At 37.7% G+C, this 20465-nt stretch overlaps 1 protein-coding gene across 4 annotated transcripts in view; it reads left to right on the top strand.

Moving 5' to 3' along the window:
- The window catches only part of SATB2 (SATB homeobox 2), a 201016-nt gene that overhangs the window by 22752 nt on the left and 157799 nt on the right, over positions 1–20465 (top strand). For all 4 annotated transcript variants that reach the window (XM_025405329.1, XM_025405331.1, XM_025405332.1 and 1 more), the window contains one exon: positions 15062–15238. In XM_025405329.1, the coding sequence (XP_025261114.1) occupies positions 15062–15238 (177 nt within the window). The remainder of the gene's footprint in view (positions 1–15061; positions 15239–20465) is intronic.

The raw sequence follows: 20465 nt of genomic DNA, 5'->3' as shown, positions 1-20465 counted from the left end.
CTGAAGACTTACACAGATATTTATGTATATAATATATAAAATAAGAGACTCTAGTTAGAGCAAATGTTTTTCAAAGTACTAAGATCTGACAGAGGTGATTTGCAGGCATTTGTTGTAGAAACAGCTTGAATTTCATCATGTTAACCACATTTATCTTTTTCTTTCTTTAAAAAGTACCTTTTACTTGTTTTTGCATTTGGCTGGAAAGCAAGTGTATCAGTTCCTTCATAACTGATTGTGACTGATTTTTTTTTTTTTAAACACAAGAAAATATTTTCTTTGCAAAGAGAGCAAATTTGATGGAATACAATGCCCAAGCCTCCTGGGAAAGGACCAAAGGACTAAAGGACCAAAGACATAAAGTAAAAATAACTGTATTTTTAGGTTTCCCAATTATGTCCTATATTAAAGTTGAGTACTTTTATTGCATTTGTTTCAATTATTATTACATATAAGGAAAGGCAACATTGATGTATTTAATAGTTTACTGAGAAGATGCATTCATATCAAAACACTTAAAATAGCAATAGCATTTTTGAAATACTATTTTTTGAGGGTTAACATAACAAGAACTTTCTTTTGTCATAATCCAAAGATGCTAACAGAGCAGCATGATAAATGTCTCTTTAAGTGTCGTAGTAAAAGAAAATGACTTGTCTTCCGAGGCAGTGGAGAGTTTATGTTGTTTTGGACCCATTTCCCAAGCAGTGATCGAAAACAGATTACAATAACAATTATACAGTCAGAAGATGCAATATCCATTTCTGCTTTAATTGAGTGAAAGAATAATAAAAACATCATTAAGAAAAATGAGGTGGACCTGTCACACAATGTACAAATTTTTAGTCTTGGAGAAGATGCAGAAAAACTGAAGTGCTTTTCGCTTACTTTGTTGTGTTTATTAGCTAAAATCTGTTTTCGGGAGAGACCATTTGGCTCTCATTCTTCCCTGAGAAGTTCAGAGAGGAGCCCATGGGAAGTGGTTGCCCAGGAGACATTGCAAATGACCATTGACTTTGTCTTCATACACAGTTTGACCAGGAAAATCCCATTTTCTTAAATTCTACCTGAGGCGGAACTACTCTCCCCCTCCTTTTTTTTGTCTCTGTAAATGGAAATCAGAAGTAATGAATGTTCCTCTTGTTACAAAGCCCAGCCAAGTAAGGGTTAGGTGTGGTTCCTAGGCCTGCTGTTCTTCCTCTTCCCAAAGTCCAAACCAGGCTGAAGGGGAGAGAGAGAGTGGAGGCCGAATAGTGAGCACCCTCATTTCTTCTCAGCACACATGGGAGTAACCTGAGTTGCTCTGTGGTCACATCACCTGAGGTGTACTCACTTGACTGTCACCGAATTGCAGAGGCTTTTGCTTCGACCTGCAGCCCTCTGAATCACGAAATCGATGTCCTTAACGTTGCTGAGACTCCAGCTCTCATTCCACAGAGCTACGCTTTCAGCAACTCCGAATGAACTGCCAGGCAGCAGCCAAGAATCAGGCTCATTTCCCCTCATTCTGGGCTGTGTTTGTTACTCTATTCATAGAAACTGTGAGCTCCTGTAGAAACCTAGGTGGTGATGGTGGAGTTCACCCTGGAACCCTGGCTCAGGGTGGGGATACCTGAGGTGGGGATAACTCGGGTTACCCCCCGTGTGTGGTGGGGATACTAAAACTGCAAATAATGTTGGCCATCAGAGTAGTCAGAGCTCCAGGTTTTACTCAGTTGACAGACTTAGAGGGGAATATTTCTTTCATCTGTCGCTGAGTTTCTTGGGTTTAATATTTAAAAACCTTCCTTAGGTGACAAAATGAAAGAAACAAGATAAGCAGTACATCCTCCTGATGGAGGTCTCATGATTTCAGAACTCTCCCGAGCATTTATCATCCCTTTTAGAGTGGGATGTATATCAAACAGCCCCAAAAAAGCTTTTTTAAAAAAGTTTTTTAATCCATAGAGTCTAGTTAATAGCGCCTTCATTAAAATGCTTTTGTCAGCAAAGGGTTTTCAGTTTTAACATTTACATAACCTAACAGTGTTGATGAAGACCATGAGCTTTAAGGGTCTATTAGTGGTTCCGTTTCTTCTGGACTTTATAATTTAAACCTAAACATTAATTCTGGGTGGAACTTGGCATAATGTCTTTTTGCCTTGGAGGGAATTTTTGTTGTACAATTAAAAAAAAGTGTTTTGGTTTTTTTTTTTTTTTTTTTTCATACGATCACCTTCTCCATGTCCCTCTTCCGCAAGTAAACAGCAATTACATAGTCAAGGTTTTAAAAGGGCTTCTTTAGTTTAAAAAAAGGAGTGGTTATTTTAGGTGAATTTAACAATTTTCCATTAGTTCACATTGCAAACTAGTGCTTTGGTATTAACAAGGAAGTTCTGTGAGGCTGATAATGCAGTGGAAATATTTTTCTTTTCTGTCTCTCTCCCCTGTATACAAGAAAGCCCTGTGGTAAAATTTTTTAATAAAACCATTTTGCATGACAGTTGAAACTTATAAATCAGTTGCTGCTATTCTTCATTAGAAGCTGAGAGACAAACACGTTTTAAATTTTTTGTCACCTGTAATTGTAACATTGACTAGAAAGAAAGAAATTGGAATCTTAAGTCATTACGTGACTGAATTTTTCAGTATTATTTTGGAAAATAAACTGTGATCCTTAATATGATCTTTTTGATGTATTAATACTATGTTAAAGTTGAGTTACTGTAGTAATCTAATTACATGTTAAGTGGGAAATTAGAAAGCACTAAAGAAACCTTGAATGATAAATTGTCTTCATCTGAAAACCAGAAGGTATTCAGAATGTGAGTGAAGGTGCCTGTCAGGAGAGAAGCATTCCTAGAGGCTCCATTCGGACAAGATGTTGTCCTTTAGATTTGGGAAATGTGGTATTAGAACACCCCACACCCTTTAGTATCGAGGGAGTATAAGACGAGCAAATTATTCTCTGAATAGGAAGTTATTACACTTTTAATACCCAGGTAAAGCCACTTTACAAGGGTAAATAAGGTGATCCTGACTTTTTTCCTTCTCAAATGAATCTCTAGGTAATATTCAGCAAAACTACCTCTATTTACAGCCTCATTCATATGGCAAGTTTGAGCCTTAAGCACGTTTTTACAGCTAACTTATAAACTCCCCCAAAACTGGGGCTTACCGTTGAAAGTCGGCCAACACTGTTACAAATGGTCATTAGTTCCCAAGAAACTTTGAGAAGAAAAAGAACTGTAGGAAAATGCCATGGCTTTAGTAAGAACCGTTTTGTTTCATGTGTATTTTTTGCCACCATGGCAGAACTGGGGGCTGACCTGCATGTTCAGGATTGATACTGAACATTCTCCTATGGAAATGTGTAGGATTCCAATTAGTGCAGGGTCAGAGCATAAATGTACCTCTTTTTTCACACTGTTCCAAGTGGTTAGTGGGAAACAAGCTGCAAAGTAATTCCCTTGGCCCCCCAATAAAAAGATTTATAGCAAAATAATTCTCAGCTCCATAATGGGACTGTTGTAGGTTTGTGTTTGATATTTGTAGGACTGAAATACAGTCCATGTACCCAAACTAAGCATTTATTGTAAACAAGTTAACTGCCAAGAGCTTATATTCTGTCAAACATAATTATATTGAAGATTGATGTATAGCTTGAAAGTGAGTTTGAGGGAGACAGTTCTTTTTAACCAAGGCAGGCTTCTCAGATGCAGCTCTCTTCTTCCTTTGCTAGAATGACACAGTAAAGCCATCTCTCGCCGCCAGCCTCTCATATATAGAATAAACACAGGCTTGCTCTTTGAAAACATAGCTGTTTGTCGATCCTATTTGTGTTAACAAAATAAATGAACTTATATTCATAGAAACTGTCATGTATAGTTTCTTCTATCATCTCCATCTAGATCTAGCAGTGATGGTGCCAAGATAAAATAACAGCTCTTACCTCTTGGGCGATACTGAAGTTCACCCACAAACTTAAACGTATACTATTAAGTTAACCCCAGATGAAATTCTTTTCTCCTTCAATATGGAGTTTGAAATAATGTTTGACTTGTGTTTCTGTTATTTTGTATTGGGCTTGTCGGAATAGAACTGTTTTGAAACTGGCCTTCTAGGGGAAGGGGGGACACCACCAATACCTTTTTCAGGGCTCAGAAATTATATTTTATGCTTAAATAATTTATGAACCAAGGACTCTAGGGAAAATGAAATCTTTTTGAGATTAAGGTGTTCATACCTGGAATTACTCCCCATTTAAAATGCTGCAGTAGTCTACCATGGTTTTTCTTTGAGGAAAGTAGAATCTTACATTTTGTTTAGGGTAAATATTTCTCACTTTTTTGTCCAGGAGACAAATCACTTTAGGCTTTGATAACACTTCTCAAAGGCAATAAAAAGTGGAATAACTCTTTCTTTGGCTGGGTGATAGCCTTTGGATAAACATATTCAGGATGAACCTAAGGTTTCCAAGAGATTTGTATGCAGAGACTTAAATAGTGTCTTTCATTTTTAAAATATTAATTTTAATATTTTATTTTGGAAATTATATAAATTATAAAGAGGATGTATTAGAACCATAAAGTGAAAAAAAAATACTAGTTTTCTCTGCTCTGTTTTTCTGATTAATTTCTATAAATTACACAGGCACTACATATATACTTAAAATATTTTGTCTGGGAAATATTCCATCAGACCCTGGTTTCCCTGGTCTGTAGGCTGGGTTTTATTAACTTGATCTGAGTCACAATAATAATATCCTATGTATTGCAAACCAGAGGTCTCAGTCATATCCCCTAAGGGGACTGGAGAATACACACTATGATTTTGACTTTCTTGCTCTTTCTCCCTCCTGTTTTTTTCTCTTTCTCCTTTCAGTGTTAGCCCTTTCACCAGTTTGGTTGTTATTGCGTCTTGATGGATGCATTTGTTGAATATAAGAATGAGAGTGGCTTTTAATGGCTGGGAAACGGGAAACGAAGGTGGTAGTTGCCTGTCTGCTTAAGCTCGGCTTTGTGAAATCTGCATTCATTGCACAGTGTTACTTTCTACACATCTATTAAATATCCATAAATGTTTTGCTGTTTGAACTCTAAACATAGACAGTAGGATTTTCTTTTTGTGAGGGAGAAAGCCTTTTATGTTTTTGCTATAAAAACTTTACTTTTCAGTTTTTTATTTGATAAAAATCTCTCCATTCTAGTATGATTTCCTTTGAGGCTCTGCACCAGTGTTTGATCTCAATTTTTAATAATTTTTGTGAGTTAAACTCCCCAAAGAAAACATGCTTGTGCTATGAAATATTCCCTCTAGAAATCTGGGTAGTCTTGTCTTATTGAGAGCTGAACACTTGATTCCTTTATTAATTCCTTTCAAGAGGACCTCAGTACAGTTAACCTTTCCTTAACACTACACTGGAGAAATTAATCAAGCTTTTTTTTTTTTTTTTTAATTGTTTGAATTAGATAAAATAACATTTAGGCAGAGCTCAAAACCTGAAGTAAATGTTAGTATAAGGACAATTTTCATTGACTCCTTTTTTGATGCATGGGACTCTGAGTTGCAAATAGCTTTTCCAGAGAGGATGATGAGAATAAGGTGGGGAGGTGAATCGGTCTCCACTTAAATACTATTTTCAACAGAGTGTGACTCTGTCTCAAAAAAAAAAAAAAAAAAAAAAAAAAAAAACTTCTCAGAAACCTCCAGAATGAAATTTTACTTAACGAAGGACAGAAACCCTGGCATTCATAAATTATGGTAGTCGTTTTTAACATGTGGTTGAGTCTCAGGACTTATGCATATATGTATTTTTCACCTATTGTGAAAAGAACCTGAAGAATTTAGGCTTGAACTAAGGATACTTCAACAATATGCCATACACTTGAACTTTTCTGTTATATTCAAACTTGTATATCCTACTTTTTTCCTTTCTATTTTTTTAAAATTATTTAATTATTTATTTTAGAGATGGGTCTGGCTCTGTAACTCCGGCTGGAGTGCAGTGGTGAGATCATTGCTCACTGTAGCCTCAAACTCCTAAGCTCAAGTGATCCTCCCACTTCAGCCTTCCAAGTAGCTGGGATTAACAGGCTCCGGCCACCATGCCCGGCTCTTTTGTCCTTAAATTTTTTTTTTTTTTTTTAAAATTCTAGGATTATTAAACATTTTGTCTTTCTGTAGTTACTAAATTTAGAAAAGATACTGTAGTCCTTCAGTGCAGGACATTGGTAGGACTGCCAACAAGACCCCCGTGGCTCTAGGGTGGGTACAGAGCACGGTGCAGCACACTACTTTGTTGCACACCCATCCATGCGATGCCCGTGGTGATACACCAACAAGTTCTGTCAATAGTGGTCATGCACAGTGCTGTGATCTGGCCAACTTCCCCTGGACAACATGGAGCAAGCTCCTGAATCCACTTGTGTGAATCATTTCCTAGAAAGCTTTCCTTGTCTGCTGATGCTGAGTGCAGTGCAATGGGGCCAGAGTGATATGGACAAGTTTGACAGCTAGGCAGACACTGCCTATTCATGGTGGTGATTAATATCTAAGTGGAATTGCCATTTTGTTAAACTAAACCAACATTTATTTTGGGCCCACTATATAGGTCAGGCTCGGGTGGGAGGGGCTTGAGGGAGCTAAGTCCAGTCCATGTTTGAGGAGGAAAATGGTGGGCCTCTCCTCTACACCCACTAGAGCCTCGGCATTCCTGACATCGGAGAATTTAGTTCTGTGGGTCAGGCTTGCTGTGGCAGAGTTCCCAGGTGTGGCTCAGGCTTCTTTTGTTTAGATAAGCTTCCACAAATTGCCTCCTATGTGCCTGTGAAATACTGTTTTGCAAACTGCCTGGCCAGTTTGATCTTGCCACTTAATTTCTGTAACAGAAGGATGTTTAGAGACCTGGAGTTTCTCCTTCAGCTTTCGGACCTGACTTCAGGTTGACTTGTGGTTGCTTTGCCTGGAGTCAGGCCTGGAATCAGAGATATGGAAGGCGAGAACTCATTTCCCTTCCCTACCATTTTAGGCTCAGTTTGATCCTTTGGGGTCGTCAGTGAGAAAGGACTAGCATCCACCCTCCCATCCTCACCCCCGCCTATTTTTTGTTCTCATTGTCCAAAGTTAAGATTGGCTTCAGGGGTTGTAAAGTAGTGTCTGGTTTTCCTAGAGAGAATTCTGAGAATAAGCTGTTTCTTGATATCATTCTCAACCCCACTGCCCCCACAAATAGTGGGAGAGCCATCAAGACGATTTATTATTGAATAAATCAATATTAGATATTATTTATTATTTCATAATAAATAATAAAATTGAGTAATAAATAATATTCGATATATTGTAAACTACACATTCTCTGAAAAATTCACTTGTTTTTCTAGTTGGTTTTTTTTTAACTTATATTCAATATTTCTTAACTCTTAATTTCTTACTCTTATTCAATATTATTGAATATTATTTATTATTTAGTTGGAGGTCTAATCCTGAGTTGCACCTGGGTCATGGGTAAATATGAAATTGAGTTATTGTATGTTTGGCTCAGTTTGTACCTAAGAGTAATTATGATGGCTGGGCGAGAGGGCTCACACCTATAATCCCAGCGCTTTGGAGGCCAAGGCAGGCGGATCATCTGAGGTTAGGAGTTCAAGACCAGCATGACCAACATGGAGAAACCCTGTCTCTACTAAAAATACAAAATTAGCCGGGTGTGGTGGCACATGCCTGTAATCCCAGCTACTCGGGAGGCTGAGACAGGAGAATCGCTTAAACTTGAGGTAGAGGTTGCGGTGAGCCGAGATCACGCCATTGCACTCCAGCCTGGGCAATAAGAGTGAAATTCCATCAAAAAAATAAAAGTAATTATGATGTAGAGTTTGCCTTTCTCATAATTGGAAAATTGACTGATCTCTACCTGTAAATGACTTAGAACTTGCTGCTGTCCCACCTGTGTCTTGGCTTCTGCTTCCTCTACAGTAAGAGTTAAGTAAAAGCCAACTAGAAAAACAAGTGAATTACTGTTTCAGGGAGTGTGTAGTTTACAAGCAAAGGACAGGGAGGAACGTTGAAAACTGGAGCAGTTGGGGGAGCCTAGAGGGCCTCTGGTCCACCTGTGGACCTGTGGGTAACTCCCTTTGCATCCAAATGATTGCTCTTCCCTCTCCTTTAAAATTGGTGACTTTTTTTTTCTACTGTTTCTTATTATACTGCCTGAAATTTCTTCCATGAGAAGTTTATTTGAAATAAAGTATATATTTTACAGTGAAGATCTAGCTGAGGAGATTAAGGAGAACACTAAACCATTCAAATAGTATAGCAAGCATCTTTTTATCTATTAATCTCTGGAATTTTTGAGATTAGCCCCTCGGGGGAGTAGGAGGCTGGAGTGGAATGTAGAGCCTGCGGCTGCCTTAGCCCAGGAGGCTGGGCGCCCAGCAGAGGACAGCAGGGCCACAAAGAGGAGACTAGGAAGGACGCATTGCATCCCTTTTTGAAATTTTTCCTGGGACCCCAACAGGGAGGTGAGAAACACCCTGTTCTTTCTTTCTGTTTACGGTTGCAATTTTAGGTGCTCAGGCTTTTCTTTATTATTATTATTATTATTATTTGAGGCAGAGTCTCTTTCTGTTGCCCAGGCTGGAGTGCAGTGGCATGGTCTCGGCTCACTGCAACCTCTGTCTCCTAGGTTCAAGCCATTCTGCTGCCCTCAGCCTCCCAAGTAGCTGGGATTATAGGTGCCTGCCACCATGCCGGGCTAGGGTCTCACCATGTTGGTCAGACTGGTCTCGAGCTCCTGACCTCAGGTGATCTGCCCGCCTCGGCCTCCCAAAGTGCTGGGATTACAGGCGTGAGCCACTGCACCCAGCGTCTTTATTATTTTAGGATGGAAAGAAGGGGCTAGAGGTTAATGTTGGCAAGTGACTTCTCTTCTTGTCTGTGACTCAGTATGTATGTATATGATTGGGTCAGTGAGAGAGAGAGAGAGAGAGAGAAAATGAGAGTATGAGGTTATAGAACGAGTAAATCGTTATTTTGATTTTCTGATAAACTTACAATAAGAAAAATTAGTAGCCATCCCTCACTTTTTCTCTCTGTCCTCTTGAAGACTGTTATTCACTCAGTTTATGGGATAAAGTTTGTTTCAGTATTTCAAACAGCTTGTTCTTTGGTACTTCAGGTTCAGTTTTATACAAAGAAAAGATAGCAATCTTTATAATCTCCAGTTAGCCCTGGGACCTTCTCAGGTGATAGAACTAGATATGCTGCAGGCCCCAGGGAAGGGAGTGGGCCCTGTCTCCTGCCTTCCTTCAAGGGACAGATGGGCTTCAGGAGTCCTTTGAAAGAGGGGAGGCGAAAGCCTGGCCTTCTCTCGTCTCAAACTGGCTCCTGTCATTCAGGAGTACTGGTGGACCAAGGAGACAAAGGGGCTAGGGAGGAGGCTGGAGACGATGCCGATTTACACTAAAGTATGACCATTCATGTGAGCCTTTCTTTCTTTCTTTGTCTGTGAATAATGGAAGGGCAGGAGCCGTCTTTGATTCCCCCTCCATGCCTAGCATGGTGCCGGACACCTGGTAGGCGGGCGAAAGGTGAATTCACTTACGAGTAGCACAGGTCGCCCATTGGACATAGCAAGTGGTAAAGGGTCCTTTTTATTAAGAGGCCAAGCCCTTAGATTTCAATGGGTGTGGATTCTGGAGTGTTGTTTTCAACTCTTAGGAAAGCAGCCTGCTTAGGATTTAGAGCTGGATAACCTGAACTATTCTGCCCTTGCCTCACTGTGTTTCTTAGGACATGTTACTTCTCCCATAGTTTCAGTTTCCTAATTTATCAACTGAAAATAATGCTAACCCTTCGACAGGGTAAATGTGAGAAGATAAAGGTGTGTATGTTAGACTACATGATGATCTAGGAAGTGCAGTGCAAAGCAGGAGTTTATTTCATGCCCCAACTTTGGCACAATGCTCTTGAATCCTGTCACCTAGATGCCTTGCTGCAGCTGCACCATCTTTCGTCTTTCATTGTTGAGTTAAACGTTCAGAGTCTTCGAGAATATGCATTCCTCAGGTCACTTTCATAGCCAGTGTTGTGACATTTCCTGAAGTCTGTTCTTTAGAATGAAGGGAAGGGGGAAAGAGCTGTTTCCTAATAAAAGAAGTTGGATTAATATAGTTAGTAATAAAACAGCAGCCTGCAATTGCAGATAAGGTAACACATTGGATTTTGGAATTTAACCAAGAGTGCTTCTGTCTTCAGGACTCCTAAAATCTGGAACACAGAGGAAAGACAGCTAAAGGGCTCATGACAGTCACACTATTGGCCTAGTATCAGTTTGTGATAAATGTATCCTGTGTGAGAAAAAATTGTATATTGTTGTTGGGCAGATTCATTAGAACAGTGCTCTCTGATATTAATACAAATATAAGCCACATGTATAATTTTAAATTTTCTAGTAGCTACACTAAAAGTTAAACAGATGAAGTTAATTTTAATAATATATTTTATTTAACTCAGTATGTTCAAGATATTCTACATGCAATTACTTTTAAAAAATCATTTATGTTTATTTTTATTTCTTTTTGTTATTAAGTCATTAAAATCTAGTATGTATTTTATACTTATGGCACATCTCAATTTGAGACCAGCTATGTTTCAAGTACTCAATTGCTACATGAAGTTAGAGGCTGCTATAATGGACAGGTAGTTTTATTGTGCTTTTAAGCACTTTCACCTTTTTTGCATGGGACATGTTAAACACTTTAAGCCGTTTCCATTTACATAATAGATACTAATAATAGATTATTAGTATCATCTTTATTCTGAAGAAATGCCGTTTAGTTAGTATCGTGAGCATTGATTACAGACCTTGAAAAAAATTACTGGTTAACTTTTTTTCCTCTGTAAAATGGTATTAATACTGATTTTGAAAAAAGGAAAACAAATAGATTCCATTGTTTGAGAGCTGTCAGACAACTTAAATATGTAGTATTGTTTAATCTTCACCACAGATCTACGATGTAGATATTGTTTGTGTTTTGGCTAGGAGGAATTTGAGCTTCAGAGAGGTCAGATGAACTACTCAAGGTCACACACAGGTAAAGAGGGACAGTCCCAGGACTTGACCTTGACCCGCTGCTGTTCATCACCACATCTAACCATTTTCGCACGTGTCTCAATTCTCACAGCTGTTGCTGTGAACAGTGACAGTAACAATGGTTAACGCCTTATAAATTATACACACTTCTTCAGAAATAGTGTCAGAATGAAAATGACAGTTTCAGTATCATCACTAATGACAGTTGGAAGAATGCATTTTTCTAGTGTAGAGAGGGTACCAGGCTTATTTTGCCTCTTTGACGACAGAATTCATCATTTATCCCAATTACCAGAACAACTCTTAATTTTTAGCAAATGGCTGAGGCCGAGTGCCTGTTCTCTAGATTAAACTACCTGCTTACCTCCTGTGATTGTAAAAGGCTTAGTAAGGCTTATGATCCGAAGGTTCAAAGTTCTCTACTAGATCATCTGAAAATGGGTCTGTGCTACAATAAAAGAAAAATAATGTTGGAAGCTCAAGATATAGGGCTAGAGCAAGATTTTCTTTTTTCTTCACCATTTCTAAATTTTGTTGAAAATGGATTTCAGTTTTACATTTTTATTCTTTTATTGGAACTTTTAAATTCTCCCCATTCTTAATTTATTTTGTGAAGTGCTTTTCAAGCACTTCCCTGTCTTTCTATCCATTGTCACTTTTCTCTCTCTTTTTTTTTTCTTTCTTTTTCCCTCTTTTTGCCTGGGACGAGTTGTGAATAAGATGGACAAATCTCTCTCTCTCTCTCGGCATATATTTTTACTCATCCTTTTATAGTGTGCTTCCCTTAGGGATTTTTGGGTTTTAAAGGACTTTTAAACCTATGCCTTAATTTTCTTCTTTCTACACTTGACCTCAATTATACTATTTTACTATTTTTTTATTTCTCTTGTTATTGTCACTAGTAATTGCATCCATTTTTCCTCCTTTATTCTTCTTTTGTAAAACTTGCATTTCATTATAAAACCGTAATTGTTTAGATGGGTCAAATTCTAGTAAGAAGGTAAATTTTTCTAAGTATAAGCCTTTTATGATATTCTCCAGTATCTCATGTATATGTGCTGCAGAACAAACCCTATTATCATACATTCCTGGTTAATACTGTTTTATTTTGTAAATGACCACAAAGGTTTTTTTGTTTTGTTTTGTTTTGGTTTTAATAGGTGATGACAGTAGGGGATTGGTGCGTGCTTTTTGTAAGAAGTTATTACTGTTGTGTCAGTTAACAATTGCTTCCTTCAATCACTGAACCAAAATGTTTAGGAACTATTTCAGTAATTGACAGTTACAAAACTTAAGTCCCTACATGTTATAGATCCCTGTGCTTTCATGTTATATTTCATATCTAACTGAGCAGTTAATACTATTTTTAAAAGTTAATAGGATCTTAAGTTTTTTCAGTTGACCATAGACTTGAGAAAGATATATAGTTTCTAAGTAATGGAGACTTGATAGCTTATGGAGCAATTGGATTCATTTAAAGATCTTATCTGTGATTCCCAGATGTGTGACACTCAGATGTTGACATTAGGAACTGCACATGGATTTTCAGCATCGAAACTTATGTACACACAGGTATTAGTGGTGAAGTAGCTTATGGCACCATGGACTATATGGCCTTATGTGTGCATATGCTTAAATCATTAGAAATAAAAATCTACCTACTTCCTTGGGCAAAGATTATATGCCAGCATGTAAGAGGTAAAAGCTCTAAATGAGGGCTATTCCTTGCTGGTATGGACTCTCATGAATTAGTCCTATAAAATGCCATTATGCTTGCTTAGGAAGGTTTTACAACTCCTTTAACTACATTGAGGGCAGGAGGGATGTCAGACTTGTTCTTACTTGTATCCCTGCAGCCACTGGTGGTGATACCTGGCACGTAGTAGGTGTTCAGGGAATAAATCCTGGATATATGAATGACTACAAAGATAATTTGGGGCCAGGTGTGGTGGCTTATGCCTGTAATCCCAGCACTTTGGGAGGCCAAGGCAGGTGGATCACCTGAGGTTAGGAGTTCGAGACCAGCCTGGCCAACATGGAGAAACCTCATCTCTATTAAAGGTACAAAAATTAGCCAGGCGTGGTGGCGGGCACCTGTAATCCCAGCTACTCAGGAGGCTGAGGCAGGAGAATCGCTTGAACCCGAGAGGTGGAGGTTGCAGTGAGCCGAGATCTCGCCATTGTACACCAGCCTGGGCAACAAAAGTGAGAGAGAGAGAGAGAAAAAAAAGATAATTTGGAGGATATCTAATTTATATTATTCACTATATGTCCTATATATATTTGGGAATGAACTTGGTAGAAATAAATAAGCATTTCATGTACCAGTAATGGTCACAATTAAAAAATATATCTTGCAAGGCATTGTGTAGCTATCCTAAATCTTCTTCTTTGTTTAAAAAATCAGTCTGCTCCACCCATATCGTATATTTTTAAATAAATCTACACCATGGAGAGTGTATTTGCAATGGACAGTAATACTGCTTTCTTGTTCTCAGGAGTGAACACTGAGTTGTCTTGTGTATGGTATGGTTTGACTTGTTAGACTGTTGTGCAGTCTTAATAATAATTACCATGATCTTTAATGATAACAATTCTTAATGAGTATTATTATTGTTAATAAGGATTATATTTAATAATTACACCTAATACTTATTATCTTTAATAATAATAATTAGCACATGGGAACCAGTTGCACCATTGTATTATCTTGAGAACAAATACCTCAATCTGTAACCCAGTAGTTTGCAGAGCATCTGCTCCCACCCTTGGCTTTCCAGATCAGAGTGAGTCAGGAGGCTTCTAGGGTTGAAGCTACAGGGAGGGGGTTCTGGAAAACTCCTGTGCATTCTATGTGTCAGGCCATACTCCCATCTAGTCATTTCACACAGAGGTCTTCTTTTTGTTGTGAAGTACCTTCACCATGACCATGTAACTTTCTACCTCCCCCATCTGCCTGCTCACCCATTCTTCATAAGTTTTAATTTTTCTTGCATAAAAAGAAGACCTGTAACATACTAATTTGTGTGAATTACATTAGGCAGGGTCCATGTTTATTACTCGTACATTGGTAAAACTTTGATCTTCTTCTGCCTTGGTTATGTTTAGATTTAAGTGCCTGTATGACTTTTTAAAAATAAAAAACAGTTTAAAAAAATCTTTGGTGAATTAAACATTTTTTAGCTTTTCACACTTTGATACAAAGCAGAGAAATATTTCAGTGACAACAGATTTCAACAGATTTTCAACTAGACTAATTTGCTTTATTCTTTAGGGTAGTTTACTTATTTTCTCTGAAAACACAAGAAGAGATACTCCCTTTCCAGTAACTGATGTTAATGTATAAAATAATTTTACATAGGCAAACTTTTGTATTTGGATGTATATTTTGACATAAATGTAAATTAAGACGTTTATGGTCATGTTATTTTCAGGCTAGTTGATAACCTATTTACTAGGATTTAAAAAAACAACAACATGTAAGAGGGACTTATTTTAAATTTCTATTGACTTTCTTGTATTCACATAACAGCTTAGGCCTTAGAATCAAACATACCTCCTTAGTAGGAAGGAGCTGGAAGCTTTGAAATATATATCTAGACAAGAAAATATATTACTTGTACATGTAATATATTTCTAGACAAGAGCAGATCTGATCTGAAAATACTAGTGCTAAAAGTTAATGATAAAACTATAGACATTAAGTGTCTGTACGGTCACCTTCATCTTACCTATGTACCAGGACACCTCTGATTGGTGAAAATGACAGGAATCTAAGGGCTTCTGCCACTGCCCCGGGCAATTCTGTAATAATAGAGGGGGAAAACCCACAGCTTTCCATTAGGCCTATATGACTGAGAGGCTTGTTTAATCTAAACCACTGTCGATCACAGATGAGTGACTTTTATAACTGTCGCTTCCCTTCTCATCGCAGTGACTGAGATTTGCTTTTTAATGTTTGTGTTTTGCTCTTGAATTTTGTCCCTTCAGGTTTGATGATTCCTGTCTTTTGTGTCGTGGAGCAGTTGGACGGCTCTCTTGAGTATGACAACAGAGAAGAACACGCTGAGTTTGTCCTGGTGCGGAAAGATGTGCTTTTTAGCCAGCTGGTGGAGACTGCGCTCCTGGCCCTGGGGTATTCTCACAGTTCTGCGGCTCAGGCCCAAGGTATTAATGCCTCTCCCCTCTCCTCCCAAGTCTCTTGTGTGTCATAATTTGAGGAGGAATATGTTTTCTGAAATAGTTCTCCAAACAAAGGTTGAAGGATAATTGTTAGACTTAGCATTTCCTAGTGAGCAGTAGAATATTTCTTGTAGAAGGACGTGTTTCTTGTTTTCTTGTTGTTTTGGGAAGCATTTGACCAGCACTTCTGGAGCCACAAAATCAACTTGCATTTCAAACTGATCATAGATTTTTGCATTCATAACACTGTTATTTTCTCTAATTAGAGGCAGTGCTGAGATATTTAACTCCTGAGTTATCCAAACTTACAATACATGACTTATAAAGCACTCAGTTTTCCAAAATTTATTTATTGCTTTTGGAAAGAAGCCTGTGGCTTCTGCACTTTGTGATAAGCTTTTAATTAAACAACAACAACAAAAATGGATGCCTCTTATCCTTTTGTATCTTTGAAAACTTTTGTAATTTTGATGCGGTCCATTCAGTTAAAAAATATTGCAGTGTCTTTATGATCAATTCCTTTCACTTATTTAATTAAATATTAAAATTGCATCATTATTTCAGTGTGTATTGTACAATACTGGGGAGCCCATTGTGAGCTTCTGTTGTTTCATTTTGAAGTATAGCTCATTGTTCTTTCATGCCAAAGAATTGACAAAACAAATAACAAAAATTCCCCCCAAACCTTGAGTAATGGAAAAAAAAAAATTGATCTGATGGAATTTATTGTTCTTGTTTTTCAACTGAAATGATTGAATTGTATTGTTTATGATTATGGTTATAACCAAAGGAGAGAAATCCGTAACTTCCAGATCTTAGTTTATATATTAGTGTCCTGGATTACTATCTTTAGTTAACATTTGTGAATATGCCAAGGATGTTTTTTATTTTTTAAAATGAGTTTCTCTTCATATCATTCCTAAGAACTATCAGTCAGAGCCTCATTTATAACAATAAGGATACTATGAGAGATTAAATATTGATATAAAGTTACAGATGTGGTGACCAACGGATTTAAATTCCCAAGCTCTTGAATTTGATTCTGTAAGTAGATGATTGCTTTTTAGGAAATATTTTAAGCATTTAAGTTATACTTTAGTTCAATCAAGAAAGCAACCTGATTGAAATTAGGAATGTTTTCCCAGGGCAGGTAGTACCCTACTAGTTATTGTGAATCCCAGCACAGTCTGAATCCGAGCGCTGGCCAGGCTGGGCGCAGTGATAATAGCTGAATCGTAGAGTCCAGTGCTTTCAAAGCAGCCTGATAAAGGATGATTCATTTCCTTTTTTCCGACAACTTTCCTTCTTGTGTGAGGGATTCACGATTTGATTCTGAGCAAATTGCATACTGGGCACCATTGCTTCTATGTCATGCTATGCACCTAAATGAAATAAAAGAATCTCCCTTCCCTTCCCCCCACAAACTTTTCATGCCACTTTAGGGATATTTTTCTCTGAATGTAAAGGTCATTGTATCCCACTGCTTGCACCCTGGTGTGCCAGCTTCCTGTTTGACAGGGCCATCCATCTCAGTTAGCACAGCCGTTCAGCGCGTCGAGAGCTCACATGTGGAACACAGAGCACTAAGTGGCCAAGATTTGATTCTTGGCACATGCTGAGGGAAGGGGCTCTCAGGAAATTTGCACTAGGGAGCCACACTATTCCTTTCAGGGATTTGGACTAAGAATTCTACTCACCAAGGTGAGATATATGAGCAGATAAATGTCATCTACCGTGGAGGATTATTAAACAGGGGACAAGTCAAAAGTGATTATTTGCCTCCTCAAAGTTTTTGAATATTAAGGCTAAAATGCTAAATATTATACTATTTATAGGTTGAATCAATATTCCTATGGTACTCTAGAGTACAGATACACTTTATAGGTAAGCAAAGATTTTATCTCTCGGTCTTATACTGTAATCTCACAAAGGAAAAAAATCAGTTTATTTTAAATTAGGCTGCCGATCTGTGTTTTGGGGAAATGGAAAAAACTTAGAATTGTTTACTTTGAAATAAATGTATTAGATCATTGTCTTAATTCAGATCATTAAAAGTATGCGGTTTGCTGCATGTTTATTATAGACCAAATAGTATGCATGGTAAGACAGGTAATTCATATGCTGGACAAACAGCAGCGTGTAAGAAAGATAGAAAAGGAAGTAGAACAAAATATGACTTTTGATGACTGAAGGCATGAGGTTTTATAGGGGTAGTTTTTTGTTCATTTTTGTTTGGCTTTGTTGTTCGTTTCATGTTTATGTAATTCCTCTAAGATGAGGACTTGCGGGACTTCCTGGCAAATCCATTTAAAGCAAAGAAACGGCAGTGTTCTTGAATCTCTTTTTCATATGCTGGAAAGGTTGGGCAGAACTAAACTGCAAAGATAGTGGGTTGCTTTAGCCATTTTAAAAATCAAGACTCTTGAAATACAATTTTTCATTTTGATGTGACCAGAAAAGAGTTTCGGTAATTGAATTGGAAGAATATTTCAGATTGCCTGTAAAGGAGGAAATACATTAGCAATGTCATTATTTGGAATGGTCCTCAAGTCCCAATGACAGGGCAGCAGGTCCATGATCTTGTAAACATAGGATAGTCATTTTCTTTTTCTCAGAGGGTATTCCCTCCAGGTGAGTTGAATTTTTAGTAAGAAAGAATATTTGCTTCTAAAGAATGATAGAAATTCTACTAAAATGGGGTTTAGGGATTTCTTTCCCTGTGTTAAAATAACCTTTATTTGAAGGCTAGATATCAGGACCTAAGAGAGAATAATGTAGAATGATACTGTTATAAACCATGGTAACTGTGTTTCTAGCTGACCCATAACCTCCATTTCCCAGTGCACATACTGTTAACTCTGATTCTCAAGGATATGAAATGCAGGATTCATCAGACTTGCTGTTTTGCATATGTAGAAAGCCGAAAACTGGCAGGCCCTTTGCTTGTACCAGAATAGCTGGACTAAGGTCTAATGAATGGCAAGCGCACTTTATACTATATGTATGATGGGCCGTGAGTACATGTCTCTGCATTAAAAGTCTTTTGGAAGAGGCATGTTAATCCAGGGTACTGCTGCTACTCTGGGAACTGCCCCATTCTCCCAACTTAAAACTCACCACTTCCTTTACTATTCTTTCTTCTTTCCTTTTCATCCTTTCAGTTCTTCCCCATAAGGCTTTTGGCAGTAGCCATGGAGCTCCCTACACTGTCCAGAGAGTTCTGGAGCCCACTGGTTGAGTAGCTATTCATTCATGTTGGCAGTGTGAATGGTGGGCTTTGGGAGGCAGCCGTGATGGCAAGATGATGCCTCACTGTGCTTGTTTGATTTAATTTGTAAGTGGGCATTTTATCTCTCCCCTACTTTCTGTTAATTTTAAAATACGTTTTAAAATTAACTGTTGATTAATTAAATTAAATTAATTTATTTATTTTGAGGGAGTCTCACTCTGTCACCCAGGCTGGAGTGCAGGGGCGCAGTCTTGGCTCACTGCAACCTCTACCTGCTGGTTTCAAGCGATTCTCCTGCCTTAGGCTCCCAAATAGCTGGGATTACAGGCGCCTGCCACCATGCCTGGCTAATTTTTGTATTTTTAGTAAAGATGGGGTTTCACCATGTTGGCCAGGCTGGTCCTGAACTCCTGACCTCAGATGATCCGCCCACCTCGGCCTCCCAAAGTATTGGGATTATAGGCATGAGCCACTGTGCCCAGCCAACAATTTTATTTTAAAACAAATGTGCTTAACAAATAAAGAAGCAAAAATCCTTTCTGAATGGATTTTTTTAAGGTCAAAATTATATGTTTAAGAAGGGTATATTAATTGTCACTGTTTCTTATTTATATTGGAGTAATTACATTCATGCAGTCATTTTAAATGATGTTTCTAAAACACAGAAAAAGTGTCTTTAATAAATGTTATGTGAATCAAGCAGGGTGCCAAGTACATTCTCAATGATATAAAATTCCACATATATGCATGGAAGAAAGACAAAGGCAATGTATTAAAATAATCAACAGATTAGGTGATGGGATTATGTGGGATTTTCTTCTTTTTCTAATAAAAAAAGTAAATATCAAATTTTACTTCTTTCATGAATTAATTGAATAAATGGGAAGATAATTATGTCTATCTTATTCCCCAATTTTGATAAGCTGTTCACTTTATCCCTAATTTATCCATAAATGTGAAAATTTATACATGATACCGATGCATTTCTATTTTTTCAGTGGAAGTTTAAAAAAAGAATCAATAAATCATTAATGAGCACCTGTGACGTATAAACCAAGGGATTTCTTCGAGTCGGTTTTTTACTTTTTGAGACAGGATCTTGATGTATATCCCAGGCTGCAGTGCAGTGGCACAATCATGGTTCATTGCAGCCTTAAACTTTTGGGCTCAAGCAATCTTCCTGCCTCAGCCTCCTGAGTAGCTGGGTGGCCCTGCCACCATGCCCAGCCTAATTTTTACTTTATTTTTTGTAGAGAGAAAGTATCCTTATGTTGCCTTAGGTGATTCTCCTGCTTCAGCCTCCCAAAGTGTTGGAATTAAAGGTGTGAGCACGATGCCCAGGCAATTCCTAGAGCTTTAATATAATGCATGGTAACAATTGAGCAGTTACTATATGTTGGGCACTGTTCTAAGAGATTTAAATGTACTGACTCATTTAATTCTTATAACAGACTTTTGAAGTAAGTTATACATTTCCCATTTCACAGAAGAGGAAACTGAGGCAAAGAAGAGTAGGGGAGTCACTTTCCCAGAGGCACAGGCTGGTGGGTGGAAGAACTGAAATCTGAAGTCCATTGATCTATCTCTAAATTCAAGGTCCTTAACCACACAGCTGTCCTGTGAAAAGTCTGATTGCCAGCACTTGCTCTTTACTTTTGGACATAAGCCCTAAAAGGTAGGACTTTTTGCATTAGGTGATTACTAAATACATGCTGATTATATATATTTGATAATGATGTTTATATATTTCATTTCCATGATGAAATATATAGATACTTTTTCAAAGTAATAGAGACAGACTTCATTAAAATTTAAAAGCAAACAAAAAGCCAGACCTCATAGAATTGTCATGTACTGAAGCCAACTTCTAAAACTAAATACTTGTAGAGGGCCTATAGTAGGTTGAGCATTTCAAATACATAATTCTTGCTTATGTGACCAAAATGAGTCCTGATACAAAAATAGAACATATTCCTAATCTAG

Source organism: Theropithecus gelada, chromosome 12, assembly GCF_003255815.1.
Source record: "Theropithecus gelada isolate Dixy chromosome 12, Tgel_1.0, whole genome shotgun sequence".
In the NCBI taxonomy this organism is placed as follows: domain Eukaryota; kingdom Metazoa; phylum Chordata; class Mammalia; order Primates; family Cercopithecidae; genus Theropithecus; species Theropithecus gelada.
The sequence above is the reverse complement of the archived record's forward strand: the minus strand, read 5'-3'. Positions and strand labels throughout refer to the sequence as shown.